The 22,913-nt window shown below is 43.5% G+C and overlaps 1 protein-coding gene across 7 annotated transcripts in view; it reads right to left on the reverse strand.

Annotated features, from left to right (window-relative positions):
* Positions 1-22,913, reverse strand: part of ABCC5 (ATP binding cassette subfamily C member 5) — a 96,574-nt gene that overhangs the window by 53,128 nt on the left and 20,533 nt on the right. For 4 of the 7 annotated variants that reach the window (XM_054479999.2, XM_054480000.2, XM_054480001.2 and 1 more), the window contains 8 exons: positions 15,175-15,332; positions 14,528-14,683; positions 13,726-13,873; positions 8,731-8,964; positions 8,408-8,581; positions 7,684-7,831; positions 4,449-4,597; positions 3,474-3,581 (listed from right to left, as the gene is read on the reverse strand). In XM_054479999.2, coding sequence (XP_054335974.1) covers positions 3,474-3,581; positions 4,449-4,597; positions 7,684-7,831; positions 8,408-8,581; positions 8,731-8,964; positions 13,726-13,873; positions 14,528-14,683; positions 15,175-15,332 — 1,275 coding nt within the window. Of the gene's footprint in view, positions 1-3,473; positions 3,582-4,448; positions 4,598-7,683; positions 7,832-8,407; positions 8,582-8,730; positions 8,965-9,387; positions 13,619-13,725; positions 13,874-14,527; positions 14,684-15,174; positions 15,333-22,913 lie in introns of those variants that run through there. The other 3 variants (XM_054480002.2, XM_054480003.2, XM_054480004.2) reach the window with 3 other exon arrangements.

Below are 22,913 nucleotides of genomic sequence, written 5' to 3' on the forward strand. Positions count from 1 at the left end.
GCCCTGACGTGCTAAGAGGCAGACAAGGGCCTCCCCATACTTGAACTTGTATCTACTTGAATTTGCACCTGTCAGAACAACAGAATCTTAGATATAACATAAACCTATAACCACATAAACCTATAAACCATAAGCCTCAACTTTATCACAGGACACTGACCATGAAAACACTATTCATTCACTAGAAGAATCAAATCAGAATGAATCTGTTGAGAGCAGAAGAGGGGACTACTCACAGGGTTGCCAGATAAATATAAGATGCCCAGTTAAATTAATTAATTAATTTATTTATTTTTTGAGACAGGATCTCACTCTGTCACCCAGGCTGGAGTGCAGTGGCGCAATCTTGGCTCACTGCAACCTCTGCCTCCCAGGTTCATGCCATTCTCCTGTCTCAGCCCTCCCGAGTAGCTGGGATTACAGGTGCCCACCACCATGCCCAGCTAATTTTTGTATTTTTAGTAGAGACGGGGTTTCACCATGTTGGCCAGGCTGGTCTCGAACTCCTGGCCTCAAGAGATCCACCTGTTCAGCCTCCCAAAGTGCTTAGGATTACAGGTGTGAGCCACCATGCCCGGCCCCAGTTAAATTTAGATTCCAGAAAAACAATAATAATTTTTCAGTATAAGAATATTCCATGCAGTATTTCACTGGGTGTCCTGTGTCTGTATTTGCTAGAGCAAGCCACCCTATTCCACTGGTGACAATCAGTGCAGCTTCACACTGCCTTTCTACAGATTATCAGATCAATAAATTACAGGTTACATAAATAAATTGTATATCTCTTTTCCTATTCTTTATGCATACTACCCAACAGGAAGCAACAAGTTGTCCTGCAAGATGCACTTGCAGGGTAGGTGAAATAGAGAAAAGACTATACTTGCAAATCTGTCAGAACTCCAACTCCAATTTAAAACAGAAAGAAAGAAAATGATGTAAAACAAGACACAGGGTGAAAAGCAGGGCTCTGCAACATCGTCAATGAGTTTCAAGGTCTGTAAAATGAATCAAAGAAGCAAGTCCAATCCTTGTTATTCTATATTCCATCTTCTAAAAATGATGGGAGGGCAGATGCTTTTGGGGAAATACAATCCCAGGAACAGTTCTGTTGTTTTCAAAAGGCTGCCTTAAATGGTCCCCCAAGATTGAGGCAAACTTCCTTTAATGTACTCAGAAACATAATAAACAGTTGCCTTACACCTAAAAAACAGCCCCCCAACCCTCATAAAGTCAATGTAATTCTAATTAATAGACATCTGAAGATAAGAAGAAAGAACCGGCTTAGAGTTGGGGAGGAATTAAGTAATAAATACTTGTTATCTTTTTTTTTTCTGAGACAGAGTCTCACTGTGTTGCCCAGGCTGGAGTGCAGTGGCGCGGTCTTGGCTCATGGCAACCCCTACCTCCCAGGTTCAAGCGATTCTCCTGCTTCAGCCTCCCAAGTAGCTGGGACTACAGGCACACACTACCATACCCGGCTAATTTTTTGGATTTTTAGTAGAGACGGGGTTTTACCATGTTGGCCAGGCTGGTCTTGAACTCCTGACCTCAAGTGATCCAACCACCTCAGCCTCCTAAAGTGTTGGGATTACAGGTGTGAGCCACCAAGGCTGGCCATAAATACTTGTTATCTTGTGCCAAGCATCTAATTAAACAATTAACAAGGAAAAAAAGAGACTGACACCACCAAGAGGAGTAGGATAGAAGGGGTCTAAAGTCTCATGGGGCATCAAATAGAGCTGTGGGTGGTGCTGCTTCTACTATTAACTCTGAGGCTTCCTGGAGAGAGGAGGGACCTATGATGTGAAAGCCACCTGCTAATCCAAGTCCTCACTAATAAGCAGGAGATGACAGCCCTCGAAAAACAAGGGAAGGACCAACCTACACTACATGCCCTTACTTTATCCAAAGTGCTACTAAATCCATTCACTAACAAGAATATAGAAATGAACAGCAGGGAGAACTTATGGTCAAACATTTGCTTTCATCCACGACTGGTTATTGCGGATTCAGCAAAATAAAGCTCTGAGTCCCATTAGGCCATTTTTTTCATACGACTCTGGCTCTTGGTTTTCTAAGAAGTGGCCATGTTGGGGTGGGGGAGGGGCACATTCGAAGACTAGCTTTCTTCCTTTCTCTCTTCTCTCCTTCCTTCCTTCTCTCTCTTCCCTCCCTCCCTTCCTTTTTCTTTCTTCTCTTTTTGTAAAAAAAAAAAAAAAAAAACAAAAAAAACAGATGAGTCTCACTCTGTTGCCTAGGCTGGAGCGCCGTGCCATGATCATAATTCACTGCAGCCTCGACCTCCTGGGCTCAAGCAATCTTCCCACCTCAGCCTTCCGGGTAGCTAGGACTACGGGCACACACCACTGCACCTGGCTATTTTTTTATTTTTTTGTAGAGACGGGGTCTTGCTGTGTTGCCCAGGCTGGTCTTGAACTCCTGGGCTCAAGTGAGCCACCTGCCTCAGCCTCCCAAAGAGCTGGGATTACAGGCGTGAGCCACCACGCCCAGCCAGGACTAGCTTTCTTGACCAAATAAAAGTCACCTGGTCAACTGTAAACAAGTAGAATACAAACAAATCCCAGGAACCGACTTTCCATGTTCTTAAGAAGAAAATCCAATTTGTTTTCTCCTGAACCTCCAAGATGATTGTATTCATCCCTCAAACATGTGAGCTTCAAGCCTTCACATCACCAAAATTGCTTTCGTATTCCTCTCACTGGCCAATAAAGACAAGCAGGGACATAGGAGCTAATCTATGCAGTGGCAATGTCAAGGAATTCCAGCCCACATGGCATCCCTTTTTTTTGTTAAGTATTAACCACTATCAAATATTTATTTCTCTCCACCCTCCCAAATATACTCCCTTTTGTATCATGTATGTGTATTATCCTGAAGGAACAAAGAACACAGCCAAGGTATGATCAACTAACCACCTGCAAGAAAAGAAGCTGATACTTACTTAACTGCACTTCTCAACATGATCTAGTTTTATGACTATTTCCATGTAACTGCTTTCCCTGCATCGTGAGTAGCAACCACAGGGCAGGAAAAAGAAAGTATCAAAAAGGATTCAGCATGTCAACCAATCAAAGTGACAGTAGCAAAGATCAAGGGGAAGATGCCCCACAGTGCTGGTCTTCTAGTTTAAGCCACTTCAAGGCCCAGTGAGTTGCGACACATCCATGTCAGGCCCAGGTGGAAGGGGCTAGCTCTAAAGGAGAACTGCAATCCTGGGAGCCCAGGTCATGGCCGTCCACAAAAGGTAAAAATTCACATTAATTAAAAAAGGTGACAAGTCTCGTCCCTCAATTTAGTCTCCTCCACTGCTCCCTTTTTCTTACCAACTTGCCAAAAGGCCAAAGCCAAGCTTAAGCCCAGTGAGGCCAGCCTGTGTGGCCCCTTGAACACAGCCAGCAGTTAGTTGTGTGGGGAGGGCTCCTGACACGGGAGCAGGGAAAGGAGCCACTTACCTTAAATCTGTCAACAGCCACTGAGGCTTCTGAGAGGGACTTTACTGAAAACGGTGTTACTTTCAAAGCAAAAGTCATGGAATTGAAGACTGTCACCACTGTGAAAGCCTGAAAATAGGAGAAGAGAAGAAACTCTGCCTAATGATGCTATGCAACTGAAGTAACCTGACACCATCAATTTCCTCTCAGGCGCTAGGAAGGCTGCAACTTCACTGTCAGCTGTTATTACAAGTCAATTACATTTTTTTTTTTTTTTTTGAGATGGAGTCTCGCTCTGTCGCCCAGGCTGTTGTGCAGTGACACAATCTCGGCTCACTGCAACCTCCACCTCCCAGGTTCAAGCAATTCTCCTGCCTCAGCCTCCCGAGTAGCTGGGATTACAGGCATGCACCACCACGCCCGGCTAATTTTTGTATTTTTAGTAGAGATGGGGTTTCACCATGTTGGCCAGGCTGGTCTCAAACTCCTGACCTCAAGTGATCCGCCCGCCTCAGCCTCCCAAAGTGCTGGGATTACAGGCGTGAACCACCATGCCTGGCCACATTTTTTTTTAAGTAGAGTTTTTGAGACCTTCAATTAAAATTGTCAGTAAATATGAACCACAGGATGATCTGTATTTTCAGAATTAAACTCAAACTTATGTTGACTAAAAACAACTCATACACTATTTGTGCATAAAGGCTGGCTCCCCACTCTTCTGCTTCTCAGCTTAATCCCATGAATGAAAAAATACCTACTAATTCTTGAGGGAACCTCCAGGTCCAGTAAGGAGAGGACCAGAGCATCATCTCCATGTGTGGTATTTTTTTTTTATTTTTTGCGATGGAGTCTCGCTCTGTCACCCAGGCTGGAGTGCAGTGGCACAATCTTGGCTCACTTTAACCTCCACCTCCTGGGTTCAAGCGATTTTCCTGCCTCAGCCTCCAGCAAATGTGGTATTTCTAAAATGCTCCCCATCCCTGAGGGTTCCCTGACCTGTGCTGCTGTCAGATCGAAGCCCAGGGTCATATGAACAGAGAAGGTCACCACGCTGGCGATCACCACCACAATGGGAGCCACACCCACAGTGATGCTCTGGAAGTACCCGGCTTTTTCCAATATCCGACGCTCCTCCTCGCGGATTTCTATGAATAAAAAGCAAGCCAATTTCAAAGCAAGTTAAAAGAAGCCTAGGGATGTTGTTCCTTCACCTCCAAACAAGACTCTGTAGGTCTCCAGCCACCCTTCAACACCTATGACTATCAACTCTACCACTAAAGCTGGTATAAAAGGCTGAGGTTTGAAATGGATCAAGTGACAGGAATGAATCTAACAGAAAGCAGTCACTATATATGAACTCAATGATCATCTTCTATGATACCTTTTTCTGATTCTTCTTGTAAGTTTCTTAGGTTGAGAAGGAATGAACACATTAATTGTATCTATAATTGGCAGCTGCGTTTGCTTACCCGGTTGTTGTTTACTTTTTGCCTAAGGAATTAATAGGAAAGACAACACAATGGCACTGGAGAATTAAAAAGGGAGGGACTAAAAGGCCAGGCGCGGTGGCTCACGCCTATAATCCTAGCACTTTGAGAGGCCAAAGCAGGGGGATTCACCTGAGGTCAGGAGTTCGAGACCAGCCTGGCCAACATGGCAAAACGCCGTCCCTGCTAAAAATACAAAAATTAGCCGGGTGTGGTAGTACATGCCTATGATCCCAGCTACTTGGGTGGCTGAGGCCGGAGAATCGCCTGAACCTGGGAGGTGGAGGTTGCAGTGCGCCGAGATTGAACCACAGTATTCCAGTCTGGGTGACAAAGCCAGACCTTGTCTCAAAAAAAAAAAAAAAAAAAAAAAAAAAAGGGCGGTGGGGAGGGAACTAACATTTCCTAGAGTGCCTGCTGTATGTTGGCAGTGGGATAGAAGCTTCCATACAAAAATGCAGTAACGACAACTGGAAGAAGATAGGTGAAATACAATTTCTATAGGCAGAATGATTTTTCTTAAATATTTGCAAAATCAACCCCCGTATCAGCAAAGCAACCATAGAGTACTGAGGACCATGGAGCAGGAAGCAGAACAATAAGATACTTCTTTTTTTCAGATGAGGTCTTGCTCTGTTGCTCAGGCTGGAGTGCAGTGGCACAGTCACGGCTTACTGCAGCCTCAACCTCCGTGGCTCAAGTGATCCTCCTATCTTAGCCTCCCAAGTAGCTGGGACCACAGATGTGCACTACCATGCCCAGTTAAGTTTTATTTTTTGTAGAGATGAGGTCTCACTACGTTGCCCAGGCTGGTCTTGAACTCCTGGGCTCTAGTGATCTTGTCTCTCCTTCCAAAGCGTGGAGACTAAAGGCATGAGCCACCTCACCCAGCCAATATATATATTTTTTAAGACAGAGTCTCACTCTGTTGCCGAGGCTGGAGTACAGTGGTGTGATCTCAGCTCACTGCAACCTCTGCCTCTCGGGTTCAAGTGATCCTCCTGCCTCAGCCTCTTGAGTAGCTGGGATTACAAGCTGTGCCACCACGCCTGGCTAATTTTTGTATTTTTAGTAGAGACGGGGTTTTTGCCATTTTGGCCAGGCTGCTCTTGAACTCCTGACCTCAGGTGATCTACTCACTTAGGCCTCCCAAAGTGCTGGGATTACAGGCATGTACCAACGCACCTGGCAAATACTTAATTCTTCTAAGAGGCCATACACTGACCTTAAAGGTATTACCACTGCCTAAGGCATTGGGAACTATCTTCACAGCTAGCTTGTAAGTCACATAAAAACACTGAACTCCTTACTTTAACATGTATTATACACCTTGGCCATGTCTATAATGAGAAAGAACACTCTTTTCAAATTAATACATACAGGTAAAGATACCAGTCAGGGGCTGATGGATGAGGGAAATTTCAGAAAAAAGATCATAAATCTATAGAATCAGAGATCCAGAAGGGACCAGTGGCAGCCATCCTGCCATCAACCTGCTGGCAGATGTCCATTCAGAATCCATTTGTTCCACTCTAGTAGAAACAAACTCACTGCTTAACAAGGCAGCCCCGTCCACTGCTGGGCACCTCCTGAGTGGTCATCTCCTCTGGATGCTTCTTAGCTTAACAGCCCTCATAAATCAAATGTAGATTCCCGAATTGGACATCATGTTCCTGAAGGTTACTCAATGAAAGGAAAACAACGGCTGCCTTGCTCTGAACACTGTTTTTTTTTTTTTTTTTTTTTTGAGACAGAGTCTCGCTGCGACACCCAGGCTGGAGTGCAATGGCGTGATCGCAGCTCACTGCAACCTCTGCCTCCTGGGTTCAAGCGATTCTCCTGTCTCTGCCTCACTAGTAGCTGGGATTACAGGCATGCACCACCGCACCCAGCTAATTTTTATATTTTTAGTACAGACGGGGTTTCACTATATTGACCAGGCTGGTCTTGAACTCCTGAACTCAGGTGATCCACCTCCCTCAGCCTCCCAAAATGCTGGGATTACAGGCGTGAGCCACTGGTGCCTGGCCTGAACACTGTATTTCTACTCCAACTATAATGCATTGACTGTTTTACAGCACTGGACTCAGCTCCCGATGAGGTTATGAGGTCCACCAACAGCCCCATCTCTTTTATTTAAATTAAGTATCTATGTGTTTGTTTTTAATTATCTCCTTCTTAAATTTCACCTGTTTCAAGGCACACTGGCTCAACTTGTGTTGAGATCTTTCTGAATGCCCCATCTGTGCTATTTCTCCTAGCTTTGTTGGCACTTACATATTTGACAGAGCTAGGACCAGCATCCAGCCATCCTGACTCCCAGCTTACCTCAAGGGCCATGAACTATTTCTTGTGAAACCACAGAGTAGAGTGGGCAAAGGTGGTGTTCTCAGTAGTAATTTGATATTGTCTTCTGTGAAAGCCTCATGGCCAGGCTGGAAAATCATGGGCAGGATGAGAATATACACAGGTGGCTTCGAAACTGAATTATTCCTAACTAGCTGTGTTTTAACTGGGAAAAATCACCATTTTCCCAGGTCTCAATTTCCTCATCAGTGAGATGAGGTTATGGGTTCAAACCTCTAAGATCCCTTTTGAACACAAAGATTCTATGATATTATGTCCTACGATACTAGACACTAGTCCTAGTATGTAATGTGTTCAGGAAGCAAAGTGTGTGAATGATAAGACCCAAAGAATCAAAGGTCCTTCTACCATATGCACATACGAATCTTTAAACTCACTTTGAACACTTTGAGAAAATGCTTTGACCCAGGCATACATTTTGATAAATTTAATGTAAGTAAGAACTTCATTCATCTTCTGGACGCGTTCATCTGTGGCGGCCACGCATTTTCTCCTGAAATATGCTGTGAGCCGTGATGCAAACATCTGAAAGGAAAAGCGATGCCATGCCAAATTAAAGCTCATTCAAACTTGAGAACTACCTAATCTGCTTAAGGTCATTCTCAATAAAATGAGCATATAATCCTGTTTGCTAGGATGGGCCAAATGTTATGTAATTGTACTGTCTTTAATAAAAGTGACCTATCGAATTGTAATAAAACATTACTGAATTCTTATCTCTTTGTAAGGCAATGAAGACAAGTAAGTATTCATTCTCAATAGTGACCACAGATACTGAGTGCTTCCAAAGGGGAGGCAGGAGGGCCCTATCACTTAGCAGCAACTCCAACGCAGTGACTCAAACACTCCTATGTCAAGTGGGACAGGGCTCACCAGCTGGCCTTCTCATTCAGACTCTTTTTCATGCAAGTGACACCTTACCTCCTCTCAAGTCAAAATTCTGTCCCTATGGAGCAAGCACTATCTAGCTCTAGATTGAACCTGCTTTGAGGAAATTTCCAATCAGAGCTGTGAGACCTCAGCAATGCCTACTATAACCCAATGGAAGTCACTCATCTCCTAAGGAGAAGCTGCCAAGATTCAGCTGGGAGGCTTACTCACCATTGCTGGGTAAAAGAGGATAAAAACAGCTGATCCCAGGAAGCCTGTTGGTCCCAGAATAATTACATTATAAATCATGCCTAAGATGGCAACAACGGGTCCTCCAGCCAGCAGGCTGCCAACGGCTGCTGCCTCAAACATCCTCTGCCCGTCGTTGGAGCAAATGTTGATGAGCTATAAGATACAAAGAGTAGTGAGGGGACCCTGCAAGGACACGGTTCATTTGTCTCAGGAGGAAGATAAAGGACAAGGCAGGGCCCTAGAGGAACGAACCTCAAGCTAGGAAGTTGCTCTCTGCTGTGAAGCAAACACCCCTCACTCACCTCACCCAGGGATTTCTCTTTAATGTTCTTTAACTTAAGGATCTTCTTAAATGCCATGGTTAGGATGGCCCCCCGCAAGCGAACACCGGTTCGGTAATTCAATGCCCAAGTCAGTGCAAGCGACCAAGACCGCACGATTTCCGTCAGAAGGAGGCCCAGGACTAACAACAAGCTGTACTGCAGGTTAGACTCTGTTGCCTGGGTATACTCCAAGAGGTGTTTCACCATGAAGGCCTACAGGGAGAGACACACACCACTGTCAACATCTCCACGGCACTCACACACAATGCCATAGTTTTATGTTAAGTTAGAAAGAGTAGGCAGCTCCACTCAGGGACCAGTGTGCAAGCAAAGCAAAACTTTGGGGGACCCAATTATTACAAGCTGCCTGCAGTAACTTACTCAGGGCATTCTGCAGGAGCTAGGTCTAATTGCAAACTTTCTTCCTTACAGGACACCATCAAAACCATTACTCTTTCTAATGTAACATAAACCTATCAATGAGCTGAAATTAACTCTAAACACATGGTCATTCAAAAGTATAGCTTTGACCTTATTCCAGTATCTCCACACATGGATACATTTCTTTACATGAAATTAAGACCTTTTTTTTGGATCGTTTCAAACGTGCTTATTTGATAAAAAGGAACAGTGTACCTACAGTTGTACTGGGGAAGAGTGAGAAGTGCATTTGCAAAACATTCCTGAAAATAAACATCAGCAGTTTAATAGTACAGAAGAGAGCAAACAAAGCAGGCTATCAAAAATCCAGAGACCCTCCCATGGGCCCGCCCCACTCCCGACTCCCTCCCAAAAATGAAAACATGTTACCTCAGGTAGCATATGTCTAACACCACCTGCAGAGGGAAGGCAGCCAGCCCCCAAGAACCACCGAGTGCCACCTCCAGCTGAGGTCCTGCAACGCCGGGGCACACACTCACACAAGGCACATTCAGCAACAGTATTAAATACCAGGAAGTGGGAAGGAATGTACTTTTATTGAAAATGAAAAAATATAAAAGTACCATCTTCAAAGAGCATCTCACAAACACTGTACAGCAGGTGAAGCATTGTAGTAACATACATTGAAACATACAGAGTCGAGTTATACAGGACTAGCCATCTAACAGGTCATCTGGCCTCCGACGGTTGTTTAACGACACACAGTAGAAATAGAGAATAGAACCCATATCTGTTTCCAGAGTCCAAAGTAGTATATCAGGCTGACAGCACTCAATCAGTGAGGGCTCCTGAGGTTGCAATGATTCTGCAATGGAGTAGGTTCTCTAGGAAAAAAGACCTTGCTGCTAAGGAAAGAGAATTAAAAACAAAACAAAACAAAATGCTCCCCAAAGAGGTACTCTGCTCAAAACGGCTGGTGCTACTGGTGCACTAAGCTGTGAGGAATTACCTCTGCTCGGGACAGAATAAAAAATCCTAGGCCTCAAGGAAAAACTGGTGGCATCCTTCTGGGTCTTTTCAAGTCCTTGCATCTAAAAATCAATCTTGACAAAAATAAAACAAAAAACCACAACAAAAGAAAGCCAAACCAATCCCCCACCCTAAAGGAAGAAAAAAATTAACGTGAAGCCCATCCACCCTTCTACCCAGGTGCCTTATAGCAAAGGTGACTGCAGCTGTAAGTCAGAATTGAATGACAGACAAAAATGGAGGCCAGACACCACGGTCTGGAGGTAGCTATGCTGAATTCCAGAACCCAGACTCTCTCTGGGTTAATTTCTTGTTTTGCCTGAGATTAAATTAATACCAGATGTCCACTAGGTCCTAGGAGATCCCCACCAATCAGATTTTTGCCAAGTCCCAGGAAATAACCTGATCAAATAGGAGACTTCAGATTCCAAGAACTACTGTATTCCACCTCTCCCCTCCCTCAGATTTTTAGGTTTATATCCATTGCTTGGGTCAGCACTGTATACAGCCGGGTTGCTGGTTTACTAGCAAGAAGATTGGCTTCTTTTCCAGTGTGCAATCCAAAATGTGGAACTGAGTCACAGGGCCAAAGCCCCCTTTTCCTCACGTGAAGCAACTCAGTAAGATGGCGGTGCAGTGAAGCCTGTTCCCACACACCTCGGCACTGATGGAGCAGTCTCCAAAGGAAGGCTGAAAGGACAGCAGGTGGTTGCCTTGGGCTCCTTCCTTCCCATACCTTTAGAGTGCCATTTTTCAGCACTGGGTAATAGCATCAGCGCCTCCCAGAGGGGAGGAGCAGGGAAGGTAAAAGACATAGTGAATGTTTATACTATGCAAAACTTTCAAAGGGGGGGAAAAAGAGGAAACAGCAGATTAAAGAAGTTCCAACACATCGGGTTTTTAAATAACAATGACATTTCAAACCATTTTTTAGGGGATAAAGAAAAAAGAGGTTTTCATGAAAAATCCAACCAAAATTTAGTTTTTAAAAAGTTACAAATGTATCATTTAAATCTAAACAAACTGGAAGAAAACTTGAGACTGTTAGCATAGCTGTCTGGCTGTGGAAAGCATTTCCAGTGAATAAACATTACCTTACCTGAACTCTTGGCGAGAGATTCTGCCCAGCTTGACTCTCTCATTCTGACCGCAGAATACAGCCATCCTGAAAATTCTAAAGAACAGCTTCTGTCACTGGTTCCACTACAGAGAGACTCCCCCCAAATCCAGATCCTGACAGCACCAAGCAAGCTGCAGGTGGAGAGAGGTTGGAAGGGTGGGAAACTTACCTCTCTAAGGGTTTTACACTGTCCTTTCCCCAAAAGGCCCTCGAGCAGAGTTAGCATTCACCAAGAGAGAGCACTGCAGGAGGCGGCCTTCTCTTGCAGATCTACGGTGCGATGCTAATTCTTTATACACAGATCATAGGTGAGGCCTGGTCTTTTAGAACTGTCTTAATCCAAAAAGGCCCCAAAGCATCTCTGTAAGTGTAGCAATGTGGCTACACAGGACCACACTGTTAGAGATTCTGGTACTCCATTAACATTACTATGACCCCCGGGCACCCTGCACATAGAGCGGCAGTCCCCACTGGCGTCACCAAAACCTTGGATCATCTTGGTGTATAAACGTCAGCATCAGCTGGACGGCAGGTAAAAACAAACAGAACACAACAACTTGACTGTGTTTCATTTGTTCTGTGTATGGCTACCAAGGTTCGGTGAAACCCGAGCGGGGACAAGAAATAAAAATGCCGTTTTATTTGGGGAGCCCGTATGTGGGCAGTCTGTCCTTACACAGGTTTCTGTAAGAACAGATTAAGCTAGTTTGAAAGTCGTGCCAGATTAGAAAACTTGTAAAAATCTAAAACGAATGTTCCTCAAAAGGATGTAAGTCCACAGACAGGAGGTTTACTCATTGCTAGTACTAATCTCAAAACCAGCCTGGTTTTTCAATTTCCAATGAAAAAGAAACATATTAGAATTGGAGTTCCAAAAAAGGAAGTGTGTATTATTTACACTTTCAAATCTATAAAAGAGATTATGGATGAGTCCATTGCTTTCTCAGCTCTAGGAGAGAATCCCATGAAATAACACTGGCCTTAAGGTGCTCTTCCCTGAAAGGGCAGAGAGAAGAAAAAGCATGCTGCTGCTTTCCTGTTAAAGGAGGGCTCTTAGCTTTCCCTGGCAGCTAGAACAGTTTCCTAGAGGTTAGTATCCCAGTGTTCTGCACCATAAATGAGAGATTAAGGAATATACGGATGTTCAGGGGAGGGACTGTGAAGCCACCAAGCTGAATATGGATAGGTACCTTTTTTTTTCAAAAAATAAAAAATAAAAATCCCAGCAATCCATGGAATTTTTTTTAGAGGGGAGCCAATGAAGTTCTTGCACTGGCCAAATGGAATCAAGAAAGCCCACGATCACTTCGCAAAGCCTGCATATGGTGCTACCCAGAGGAATGAATTCTATGAGATCAGAGCAGCCACCAGCCCTGTAGTGAAACAATGACAGAAGCTCTTCTTGGGGGAAGCTGGCTCTATGAAAATGTTTGCCATTTTGGTAAATTACGTAACACAACATTTCAGTTACATGGTCCTTCTTACTTAAAACTTTTACATAAAGTATGTTAGTTGGTCAATTATTAATAATATAGAAACCCAATACCAGAAAAGTAGTGTTCTCTGCTTCAGAAAAGAGATCAAAACTTTAACAAGAGGCATCAAACGTTAAAAAAAATAAAAACAAAAACAAAACTGCAAATTAGTTTTACCTAATTGCCATGCATCTTAGGCACATACTTACCAAAACCATGAACCTCCAGCTTACCCACACATGGAAAACGCACAGTACAAGCAGTACTACTGCTCCGATGCCTCAAGGCAAATGTGTAGAGAATAGATTTAATCAAGGTCTCAAGTGTAAGGCAGCACAGCAGGTGTAAGAAACAGGTGCGCAGGAAACAGAGTGAACGTCAAAGGCTCTCTTGTCTACTCTGCATCAGTACAGACTGGGGAAAACCACGGCTGCCACCCCAACGCTCGCCACACAGTCACACTATAAGCCAAACTTAAACGGACTCCAGGTCAGACTCTAAAATCCTCGACAGTCCTCTAGTTTTCTCAGGGCTTATTTGCCACGGACCTGCCAAACATGTGATAACTCTGCCTCCAGGCACTCGGTATGTCCCCGGCGCTGGCTCACCAGCCCGGGCCACACAACGTGCTCTCACCCACTCGCAGCACTGCAAGACACATCTGCCTGCACCGACTGTCATTTCATGTTAACACACAACCGAGAAGCACAGTCCTGTGCAGAACTGGAGTCAGTTCCATTTCACCCCCGCCCAGAAATCAAGCTAGTTCCATTTCTTCTCTGGCAACATTGCCCTTTCATCCTTCCAGCTGTTGCCAAAATCCATCAACCCCTTTCAACAGACCTGAAGGCATCTCTAAGACTGCTACCTAGCCCAAGGCTGAGCACAACCCCTGCAACAGAATAAGAGTGTTAGAGCTGGCCGTGGCCGGGCCCCTGGAGACTGTCGGAAAGGATGGTTAGAACTTACTGGTCCACTGAAGCCAGCCAGCTGCGTGATCATCAGGCACACGATGGACAGGATGAGCCTGGTGCGGCAGAAGATCCACACAACCCTTCGCAGGGAAGCAGCGTCTGGCCCAACTTCATTCAGCTCTTCTTGCCACAGTCTCTCTAGTCTTAACAAGGGCACACGTCCTCGTTACACATCTCCCCAGGGGAAAGGCACACCTAGCTCCCCACCTGCCACCACTTTTTGTCTCCAGGTTTTGCCACCACTCACACAAGTCTCTCCTTTAAAATTATGTACATAGTCTTCACCTTCTGGGAAAAAATACCCTTCCTGGGGAGCTACACATTTACCCTGTATAGGGAGCCTCCCAGGATACAGAAAATGATGAGAGCAAAAGCCTTTCTTTCCACCCAGGAAAATGATCCCTGAATGCAATTTGTGAATAAGAACTTTCTTTTTCAGGGGCCCCCAACCCTTTCTGAAGGTTCCTGTGGTAAAATGTAAAGTTGTAAACTAGATTTTAATCATGACAATCAGCTACCACAAAAATGTATTCTGTCACAAGGCAGCAACATAATCTCCCTGCAGACTCAGGAAGAGAAGCGGGGCTGAGAGAGAGAGAGAAAGCCCGTGGTTAAAACAGGATCAAAGGTGAAATAGGAGATAAAGCAAAAGAGCAAAGAGAAAGTCATCCCCAGGCCGCCCGCCCTCCACTGGACAGCTCGGCTCTTTAAAGACACAGAGCTGTGGACTTCACACTCCTAGCTCAGGCCCTGCCCACCCGGCATGGGGGAGATGAGGGTGGACCAGAGGCGCCTACCTTCTGCAATTCACGTCAGAAGACTCGTGCTTGGACAGAGACCACACGTCTTCCATTGAGAGCTCCCCCTTCTTGTGGGCCACACGGGCCAGAGAAGAAAGCCACGAAAAAGTCATACAGGAAAAAAGCCCAGCATTGTCCACTGGGTGCTGGTGTCTAACGAGAGAAAACCGAAATCACAAAGCTATCAACACGCACGGAGAGGGCAGCCCGTGTTTAAAGGACACTGTTTAGTGAACACAGTTCTTAACTTAAGACCAGTCTCCCCGGCTGATCTAATCTTAGCCTGAATGTTCTAAAATGGCTTTGATGGGCCGGGCGCGGGGGCTCACGCCTGTAATCCCAGCACTTTGGGAGGCCGAGGCGGGCAGATCATGAGGCCAGGAGATTGAGACCAACCTGGCCAATATGAAAACCCCGTCTCTACTAAAAATACAAAAAAATTAGCTGGGCTTGGTGGTGGTGGACGCCTGTAGTCCCAGCTACTCAGGAGGCTGAGGCAGGAGAATCGCTTGAACCCAGGAGGCGGAGGTTGCAGTGAGCCGAGATCATGCCACTGGCGACAGAGCAAGACTGTCTCAAAAAAAAAAAAAAAAAAAAAAAATGCCTTTGATGCTTTACTGTCATCACCCAGTACGGCATCTTACTTGGAAGTAGTCCGGATGGGCTTCAGAGCACTCAAGCCATGATGGTACTTTCCCTTGGGATGGTCCTCATCCAGGATTCTGAGCTGAGAATGCATGGAGGCATCAAGAGAGAGGCCCTCAGCTCGGGCTGCTGTTTCCAAGGCATCTTGGCATTCCAGCTGTTCCAGCAGATAGGGAGAAAGGCAAGAGCACAGTTAATACACAGGCGAGAGGCAAACAGAACTGATGAAACAGCTCAAACTGCAAACTGGACTCATCTTAACTGAGACATTCCAAGCAAGGGTCAGGAGGTTAAACACTAACTTTGTATGATTTGAACCCATTGGGGAACATTAAGCTAGATATTTAAAAATTTTAAACAGTTTTCTTTTTTTTTTTTTAGCATCTTTAGGTTTTACAGAAAAACTGATCAGATAGTACAGAGTGTTCCCATATACCTCTGTACCTCCCCCGTCCTCCTCATCTGTTTTTCCTATTATTAACATCTTCCATTAGCGTGGTACCTTTGTTACAATTGATGAGCCAATACAGATTCATTATTAACTGAAGTCCATAGGTTACATTAGGGTCCACTCTTTGTTTTTTTGGGTTTTTTTGAGATAGAGTCTCGCTCTGTCACCCAGGCTGGAGTGCAGTGGCACAATCTCGGCTCACTGCAACCTCCACCTCCCGGGTTCAAGCGATTCGCCTGCCTCAGCCTCCTGAGTAGCTAGGATTACAGGGATGTGCCACTACGCCTGGTTATTTTTGTATTTTTAGTAGAGGTGGGGTTTCACCATGTTGGTCAGGCTGGTTTCGAACTCCTGACCTCATGATCCACCTGCCTCGGCCTCCCAAAGTGCTGGGATTACAGGCATGAGCCACTGCGCCTGGCCCTGTTTTTATATTATTTTATTTTTGAGATGGAGTCTCGCTCTGTTGCCCAGGCCGGAGTGCAGTGGCATGATCTTGGATCACTGCAATCTCAGCCTCCCCGGTTCAAGCAATTCTCATGTCTCAGCCTCCGAGTAGAGGGGTTACAGGCATGCACCACCATGCCCAGCTAATTTTTATATTTTTAGTAGAGATGGGGTTTCACCATGTTAGCCAGGATGGTCTTGATCTCTTGACCTCGTGATCCGCCCACCTCAGCCTCCCAAAGTGTTGGGATTATAGGTGTGAGCCGCCGTGCCCGGCTTATGGACCACTCTTTGTGTTCTATGTTCTAAAATTTACATTTTTATTACCAAATGTTTTATCTTCTGTTTCCCAATATGGATTGAGAGTCAATTATTTCACTACTAACTGCAAATCTGATTGCCCATTTTCTATGACAAAAATTTCCATCAGCCCCAATTAAACAGCCCTGCCATGCAGAAAGAGCCTGGATGTACACGTGCCTCCCCTGTCGCATCAGCAGCAGGGAGAACAGAACGTGAGTTCTCATCCTGGCTGCACAGCTGAAGAGCTCTACACTTCCCTGCAGCATGTGGCAAAGGATCTCATGAGCTGAAGTATAAAGTTACACGTATTTACTAACTAGAAAGCGTATAAATGTTCGTTAATTAGATTAACAAAAGTGCATGCAAAAGTGCATTCTAAGTCTGACTGTGGCAGAAGAGGGTGGGTCAAGAATGTAGACACACTTATCCCCCGTTTACTCTAAAAGTAACTCAAACGTTTATGCTTTCCTGTTGTAGAAGCAGAAGCTTCATTTTCCTCAATTTCCTTATCATCCTTTTCTGTCTTAGCAGTGAAAGTCACATTATTACAAATATTTCCAGCAATTATTGTGAAATAGTAAAAAACAGATCTCAGCTGGGCATGGTGGCTCACGCCTGTAATTCTGACACTTTGGAAGGATCCGTTGAGCTCAGGAGTTCAAGACCACCTTGGGCAACACAGCAACACACCATCTCTACAAAAAATAAAAAAAGTCAGTCAGGCATGGTGATGCGTGCCTGCAGTACCAGCTACTTGGGAGGTGGAGGCAGGAGGATCACTTCAGCCCAGGAGTTGGAGGCTGCAATGAGCTATGATCGCACCACTGCACTCCAGCCTGGGTGACAGAGCAAGACTGTCTCTAAAAGAAGGAAAAAAACAAAACAAAACAAAAAAAAAACAAGGGGAATAGATCCCCAAATCAAGAAAAAGTTAAGTGGTTTAGCACCTAACACATCAAGCCTTATACAAAGCAGTTGATTTTTATACATCACCTCCTTTCCCACCAAAGAACAGAGGGAACTTAAACATTAACAGAACTGAACGAGTAGAATTTTATATACAGGGGTCAGCTGGATGCCTGGGCAGATCAAACACAATAGCTTTAGTTCACAGCACAGTTCAGTATCTTTAGATAACTTCTTGGTATTAGGAAAGCACATAGCCCTGCAAAGCACACTCCTTTCCTTTTGTCAAAGGCAAGTCAGACCAGTTTCAAGAGAATAATGGTACAACACGACAGGAGTCAACAACAAGAACGAACTCGCTCTTATATGAAGTCCTTATGTATAAGGTCAACACTTAATTTAGTGGTTAGGGACTACGGCACTTGATAATGAACTGAGGACTGCTGAGATTCAAGTACATTACAAAGGTTTTTCTTACCTATAAGCTGCATATAACCACAAGGGGAAGGAAAAAAACTCCTGGATTGAGAAAGGAGAAAGATACACTAAAAATACAAGCACACCTACTTTAAGTGAGTAGAAACTGGGAATCTGTACAGAGTAGGTACAGAATGTTACAGGGACCAGCCTTATTTGGATATCCAAAGCTTCAGAAGACGACAAAAGATCTGAAAAATGTCACTTCAAATACATTGCCAAAATGGACTGTACGTTGGGCTATAAAGCAAACCTCAACAAATCTCAAGACTGACATCATGTATACATGCACTCTGACCACTTTAGGATTTAATTAGAGCTCAGTAACAAAGATTTTTGAAATATCTGAATGTTCAGAAATTATGCAATATACTTCTAAGTAATGTAGGTGAAAGAAGACATCAAACGGGCATGACAATTTGTACCTACATAATCTCAGCTTCTCAGGAGGCTGAGGTGGGAGGATTGCTTGAGCTCAGGAGTTTGAGGCTGCAGTGAACTATGATCTCGCCACTACACTCCAGACTGGGCAACAGAACAAGACTCTATCTCTTTAAATTAATAAATAAAGAGAAGGCATTAAATGGAAACCAGAACATATTCTGTGCTAAACAGTATGAAACTGCAATACATCAACATCTCTGGGATGCAGCTAAAACAGAGAATAAGGTGAGATTTTCATCGCTTTAAAAATATACGCCTGCAATCCTAGCACTTTGGGAGGCCGAGGCGGGCGGATCACGAGGTCAGGAGATCGAGACCATCCTGGCTAACATGGTGAAACCGCGTCTCTACTGAAAAAAAAATACAAAAAATTAGCCGGGCGCCATGGCAGGCGCCTATAGTCCCAGCTACTCGGGAGGCTGAGGCAGGAGAACGGCGTGAACCCGGGAGGCAGAGCTTGCAGTGAGCCGAGATAGCGCCACTGCACTCCGGCCTGGGCGAAAGAGTGAGACTCCGTCTCAAAAAAAAAAAAGAAAAGAAAAGAAAAAGAGAAAAATCAATGCTTTAAGCTAGGGGTTGACAAACATTTTCTGCAAAAGGCTAGAGGTAAATATTTTAAGTTTTGTGGGCTAAGAGGCAAAATCAAAGATATTAAGTAGGTACTCCTATTACAAGAGAAAACAAATCTCCACAAAATGTTGACATAATTCAGATTATAATAATTGAGTACAATTTTTTGTAACGCAGGTCTACTGATGAGAAGAATGAAATTCTTTTATGGGGGAATAACATTTCACTTAACTGGGGTTTAAAATAGTTTTCCCTTTCATCAAAATTGATTGCAAATCTTCATCTATGAATGCTGATTTGCAATGAGATTCTACAATTCCACTTTTGCAAATGTCTTCATGAAGGTACTGCCGGGCTGGGTGCAGTGGCTCACACCTATAAGCCCAGCACTTTGGGAGGCAAAGGCAGGCAGACTCCTTAGGTCAGGAGTCTGAGACCAGCCTGGTCAACATGGTGAATCCCCATCTCTACTAAAAATACAAAAATTAGCAGGGCGTGGTGGCACACACCTGTAGTCCCAGATACTCGGGAGGCTGAGGTAGGAGGATCTCTTGAACCAGGGAGGCAGAGATTTCAGTGAGTTAAGATTGTGCCACTGCACTCCAGCCTGGGCGACAGAGCAAGACCCTGTCTCAAAAAAAAAAAAGACAGGAACTTCCAAATACTGAGCTAAATCCAGGAATATACACTTTTAATTGAGCCTTTTATCTCATGGAAGACATTATAGAATTCTATTAGATTCCTCTCTTGACATTTACCTTTATCACATCATTACATGCATGTACCCCACTGTAGATTAATCACTTTCAATGGAAAGTTATGTGGAAGCAACTAAATGCCACAGTTAAATGGATTATTTCTATGTGGCAAAATATATATAATATAAAATTTGCCATTTTAGCCATTTTAAGTGTATAGAATTCAGAGGCATTAATTATATTCACAATATTATACAACCATTGCCACTATTTCCAAAATACATGGATCTTGAAATATGGAAATTTGCTTCATACATCATCGAGGTCTAAAAATCACTGCTAGAACTGTAATTTCAGTTTGAAAAATATATCCACTACAAATTTGTACTGGAATGGAGATCTCACCTTTTTTTTTTTTTTTTTTTTTGAGACAGCATCTCGCTCTGTCACCCAGGCTGGAGTGCAGTGGCGCAATCTTGGCTCACTGCAATCTCCGCTTCCCGGGTTCCAGCAATTCTCTTGCCTCAGCCTCCCAAGTAGCCGGGATTACAAATGCCCACCACCACACCCATCTAATTTTTGTATTTTTAGTAGAGATGGCATTTTGCCCAGGCTAGTCTCAAATTCCTGACTTCAAGTGGAGATCTCACTTCTTGCTTAACCTGACAGCACAAGAAGTATATAAAGCAGCTTGTCATTATTTATGATTCAAATATTAGTTGTCATTGAAATTACTTGACCACAGTACCATTTTACATTCCCACTAGCAATGGATGAGAAATCTAGTTTCCGCACATCCTCACCAGTGCTTGGTATTGGCATTTTTTTCCCCCCAAGACGGAGTCTTGCTCTGTCCCCCAGACTGGCGTGCAGTGGTGCAATCTCGGGTCACTGCAACCTCCGCCTCCCGGGTTCAAGCAATTCTCCTGCCTCAGCCTCCTGAGTTGCTGGGATTACAGATGCCCACCACCATGCCTGGCTAATTTTTCTATTTTTAGTAGAGACGGGGTTTCACCATGTTGGTCAGGCTGCTCTCGAACTCCTGACCTAGTGATCCGCCTGCCTTGGCCTCCCAAAGTGCTAGGATTACAGGCGTGAGCCACCGCACCCGGCCAGTATTGGCATTATATTTTATTTTAGCCATTCTGATAGGTGTGGTATGGTAACTTATTGTGGTTTTAATTTGCACTACCCTAATGGTGAACAAATAATGTTTAACATCTATCTGTACTTACATGTCACCCCTACATTCCTTTTGCTGAAGTGTCTGTTCAAGTCTTTTGCCCATTTTCTATTTTTTTTTTCTTTTTTTTAAGACAAGGTCTTGCTCTGTTGCCCAGGCTGGGAGTGCAATGGCATGATCACAGCTCATTGCAGCCTTGAACTCCCAGGCTCATGTGATCCTCCCACCTCCCAAGTAGCTGGGACTATGGGCATGTGCCACCACACCCAGCTAATTATTTTTATTTTGTGGAGACAGCACTATGTTGCCCAGGCTGGTCTTGACCTCCCAAAGTGCTGAAATTACAGCTTATTTTCTAAGTGAATTTTTTTTTATTATTGAGTTTAGCAAGTTCCTTATATATTCTGGATTAAAGTTCTTTGTCATATGATTTGCAAATATTTTCTCCCATTTTATGGCCATGTTTCATCCTCCTAATTAGGGCCATTCATGCAGCAAAAGTTTGCAATTTTGCAGTCTAATTTACCAATTTTTTTCTTTTACAATTGTGCTTTTAGTGTCATGCCTAAGAACTCTTCTTCCAACCCCCAGGTCATGAAGATTTTCTCCTATGTGCCCTCTTAAAAGTTTTATAGTTTTACATTTTATATTCAAATCTATGGTTCATTTTGAGTTAATTTTTGTATAAAATGTAAGGTTTCTGCAAAGGTTCACTTTGTGATTGTTCCAATACCGTGTGTTGAAAAGATTATCATTTCTCCAGTAAGGTGCTCTGCACTTATGTCGAAAAGTTGGCCATGCCTGTGTGAGTCTATTTCTAGACTCTATTTCATTGATCTATTTGTCTATCCCTACATTGATACTACTGACTTGATTACTGTAGCTATAAAGTAAGTCTTAAAATTGGATAGTGTGATGTCTTCAACTTTACCCTTCCTTTTCAAAATTGTTTTAGCTATTCTAGTTCTTTTGCTTTTCCAGGTGAACCAAGTTCAAGAGTTAGAAGGGTTTTATAAACATCTTTTGATGTTTGAGAAGCATCAGAAGAGGAAAACTTGGCATGCAATCCATCAGTATGTTTACATGAGCATGGCATATTAGTATTAATAGGAAACCAGAATCTTCACAGCTATCATCCATTCTTTCCACAAATAACTTACCAAGTGCCTCCTATCTGTAAGACTATTCCAGATGGTGGGAACCAAAAAAATGACAATTCCTATGTGCATAACACACTAATTTCATTTTCTTCATTTCTAAAATGCCTAGTGACAGTTTTCACTAAAACCTATTCATAGAAAAGTAAATGGACTTAATAATATTTTTAAAATCCTCTGATTGCATGGTTTTTGTTCTTTTTACTATATATAACTATGTCATGTTTCACCACCTCCTACGTAGTAAGTTACTTCCTATATTGGAAAACATCAAATTCAAAGGCTGTTTTTAAAAAGATTCAAATGAAAGCTGCCAGGCAAGTCATTTCCCAGGTTTCTCATGAGTACTGCAGTGGCACTACTGATGGCAGAGACTCGGGGCTCTCCTGCTGCCTTTGGTTTTAGAACAAGGCACTCGGTGCAAATTTATCCTGACAAACCCCCATAAAAGTGGTTGAAATAGCACTAATCTCAGAATTCTCATGTAACAAAGCATGGAGTAGAAATTCTCACAGTAAGAGGATGGAAAATTCTATATTGTTGATCAAAAATAATCAAACCTTGCTACTCTAAGCAACGAACTTTCCAAGTCACATCCTGTCCCTGTTATTCTTTCCCAAACGTTTTCCCAAATTGTCAATCTTGTTGTCATATCTTTACACATTGCCCAAGTCGGGAAAATGAAATATCTGACAGAAATACAGGATATGATACAGGATCTTCTCCTTTGAAGGAACCACTGTCCCACTCCATATCTGCACCTACCTCCTTCAGAGACAGGTCTCTCAAAACAATAAGCAACAGATATTCAGCTGTTGGCAAGAACTCTCAAATGTTAACATGAAAAATAAATAAATAAATAATAAAAACAAGAGAAAATAATTCTCTTACTCCAACAAAACTATTTTTTCTTACGGCATTAAAGTATGAAGATCTCCATAGACAGAATTTTCCCACAGCTGGAGGCCACAGTAAATACAGTGATTTCAAACATGAATTTTAGAAGACAAATACAGATTTAAGTCTCAGTTTACTCATTTTTGCAATGCTACATGCACCTACCACATAGGGATGAGAGGAATTAATGGGATAATTAAAAGTG

Source organism: Pongo pygmaeus, chromosome 2, assembly GCF_028885625.2.
Source record: "Pongo pygmaeus isolate AG05252 chromosome 2, NHGRI_mPonPyg2-v2.0_pri, whole genome shotgun sequence".
Classification (NCBI taxonomy): Eukaryota; Metazoa; Chordata; class Mammalia; order Primates; family Hominidae; genus Pongo; species Pongo pygmaeus.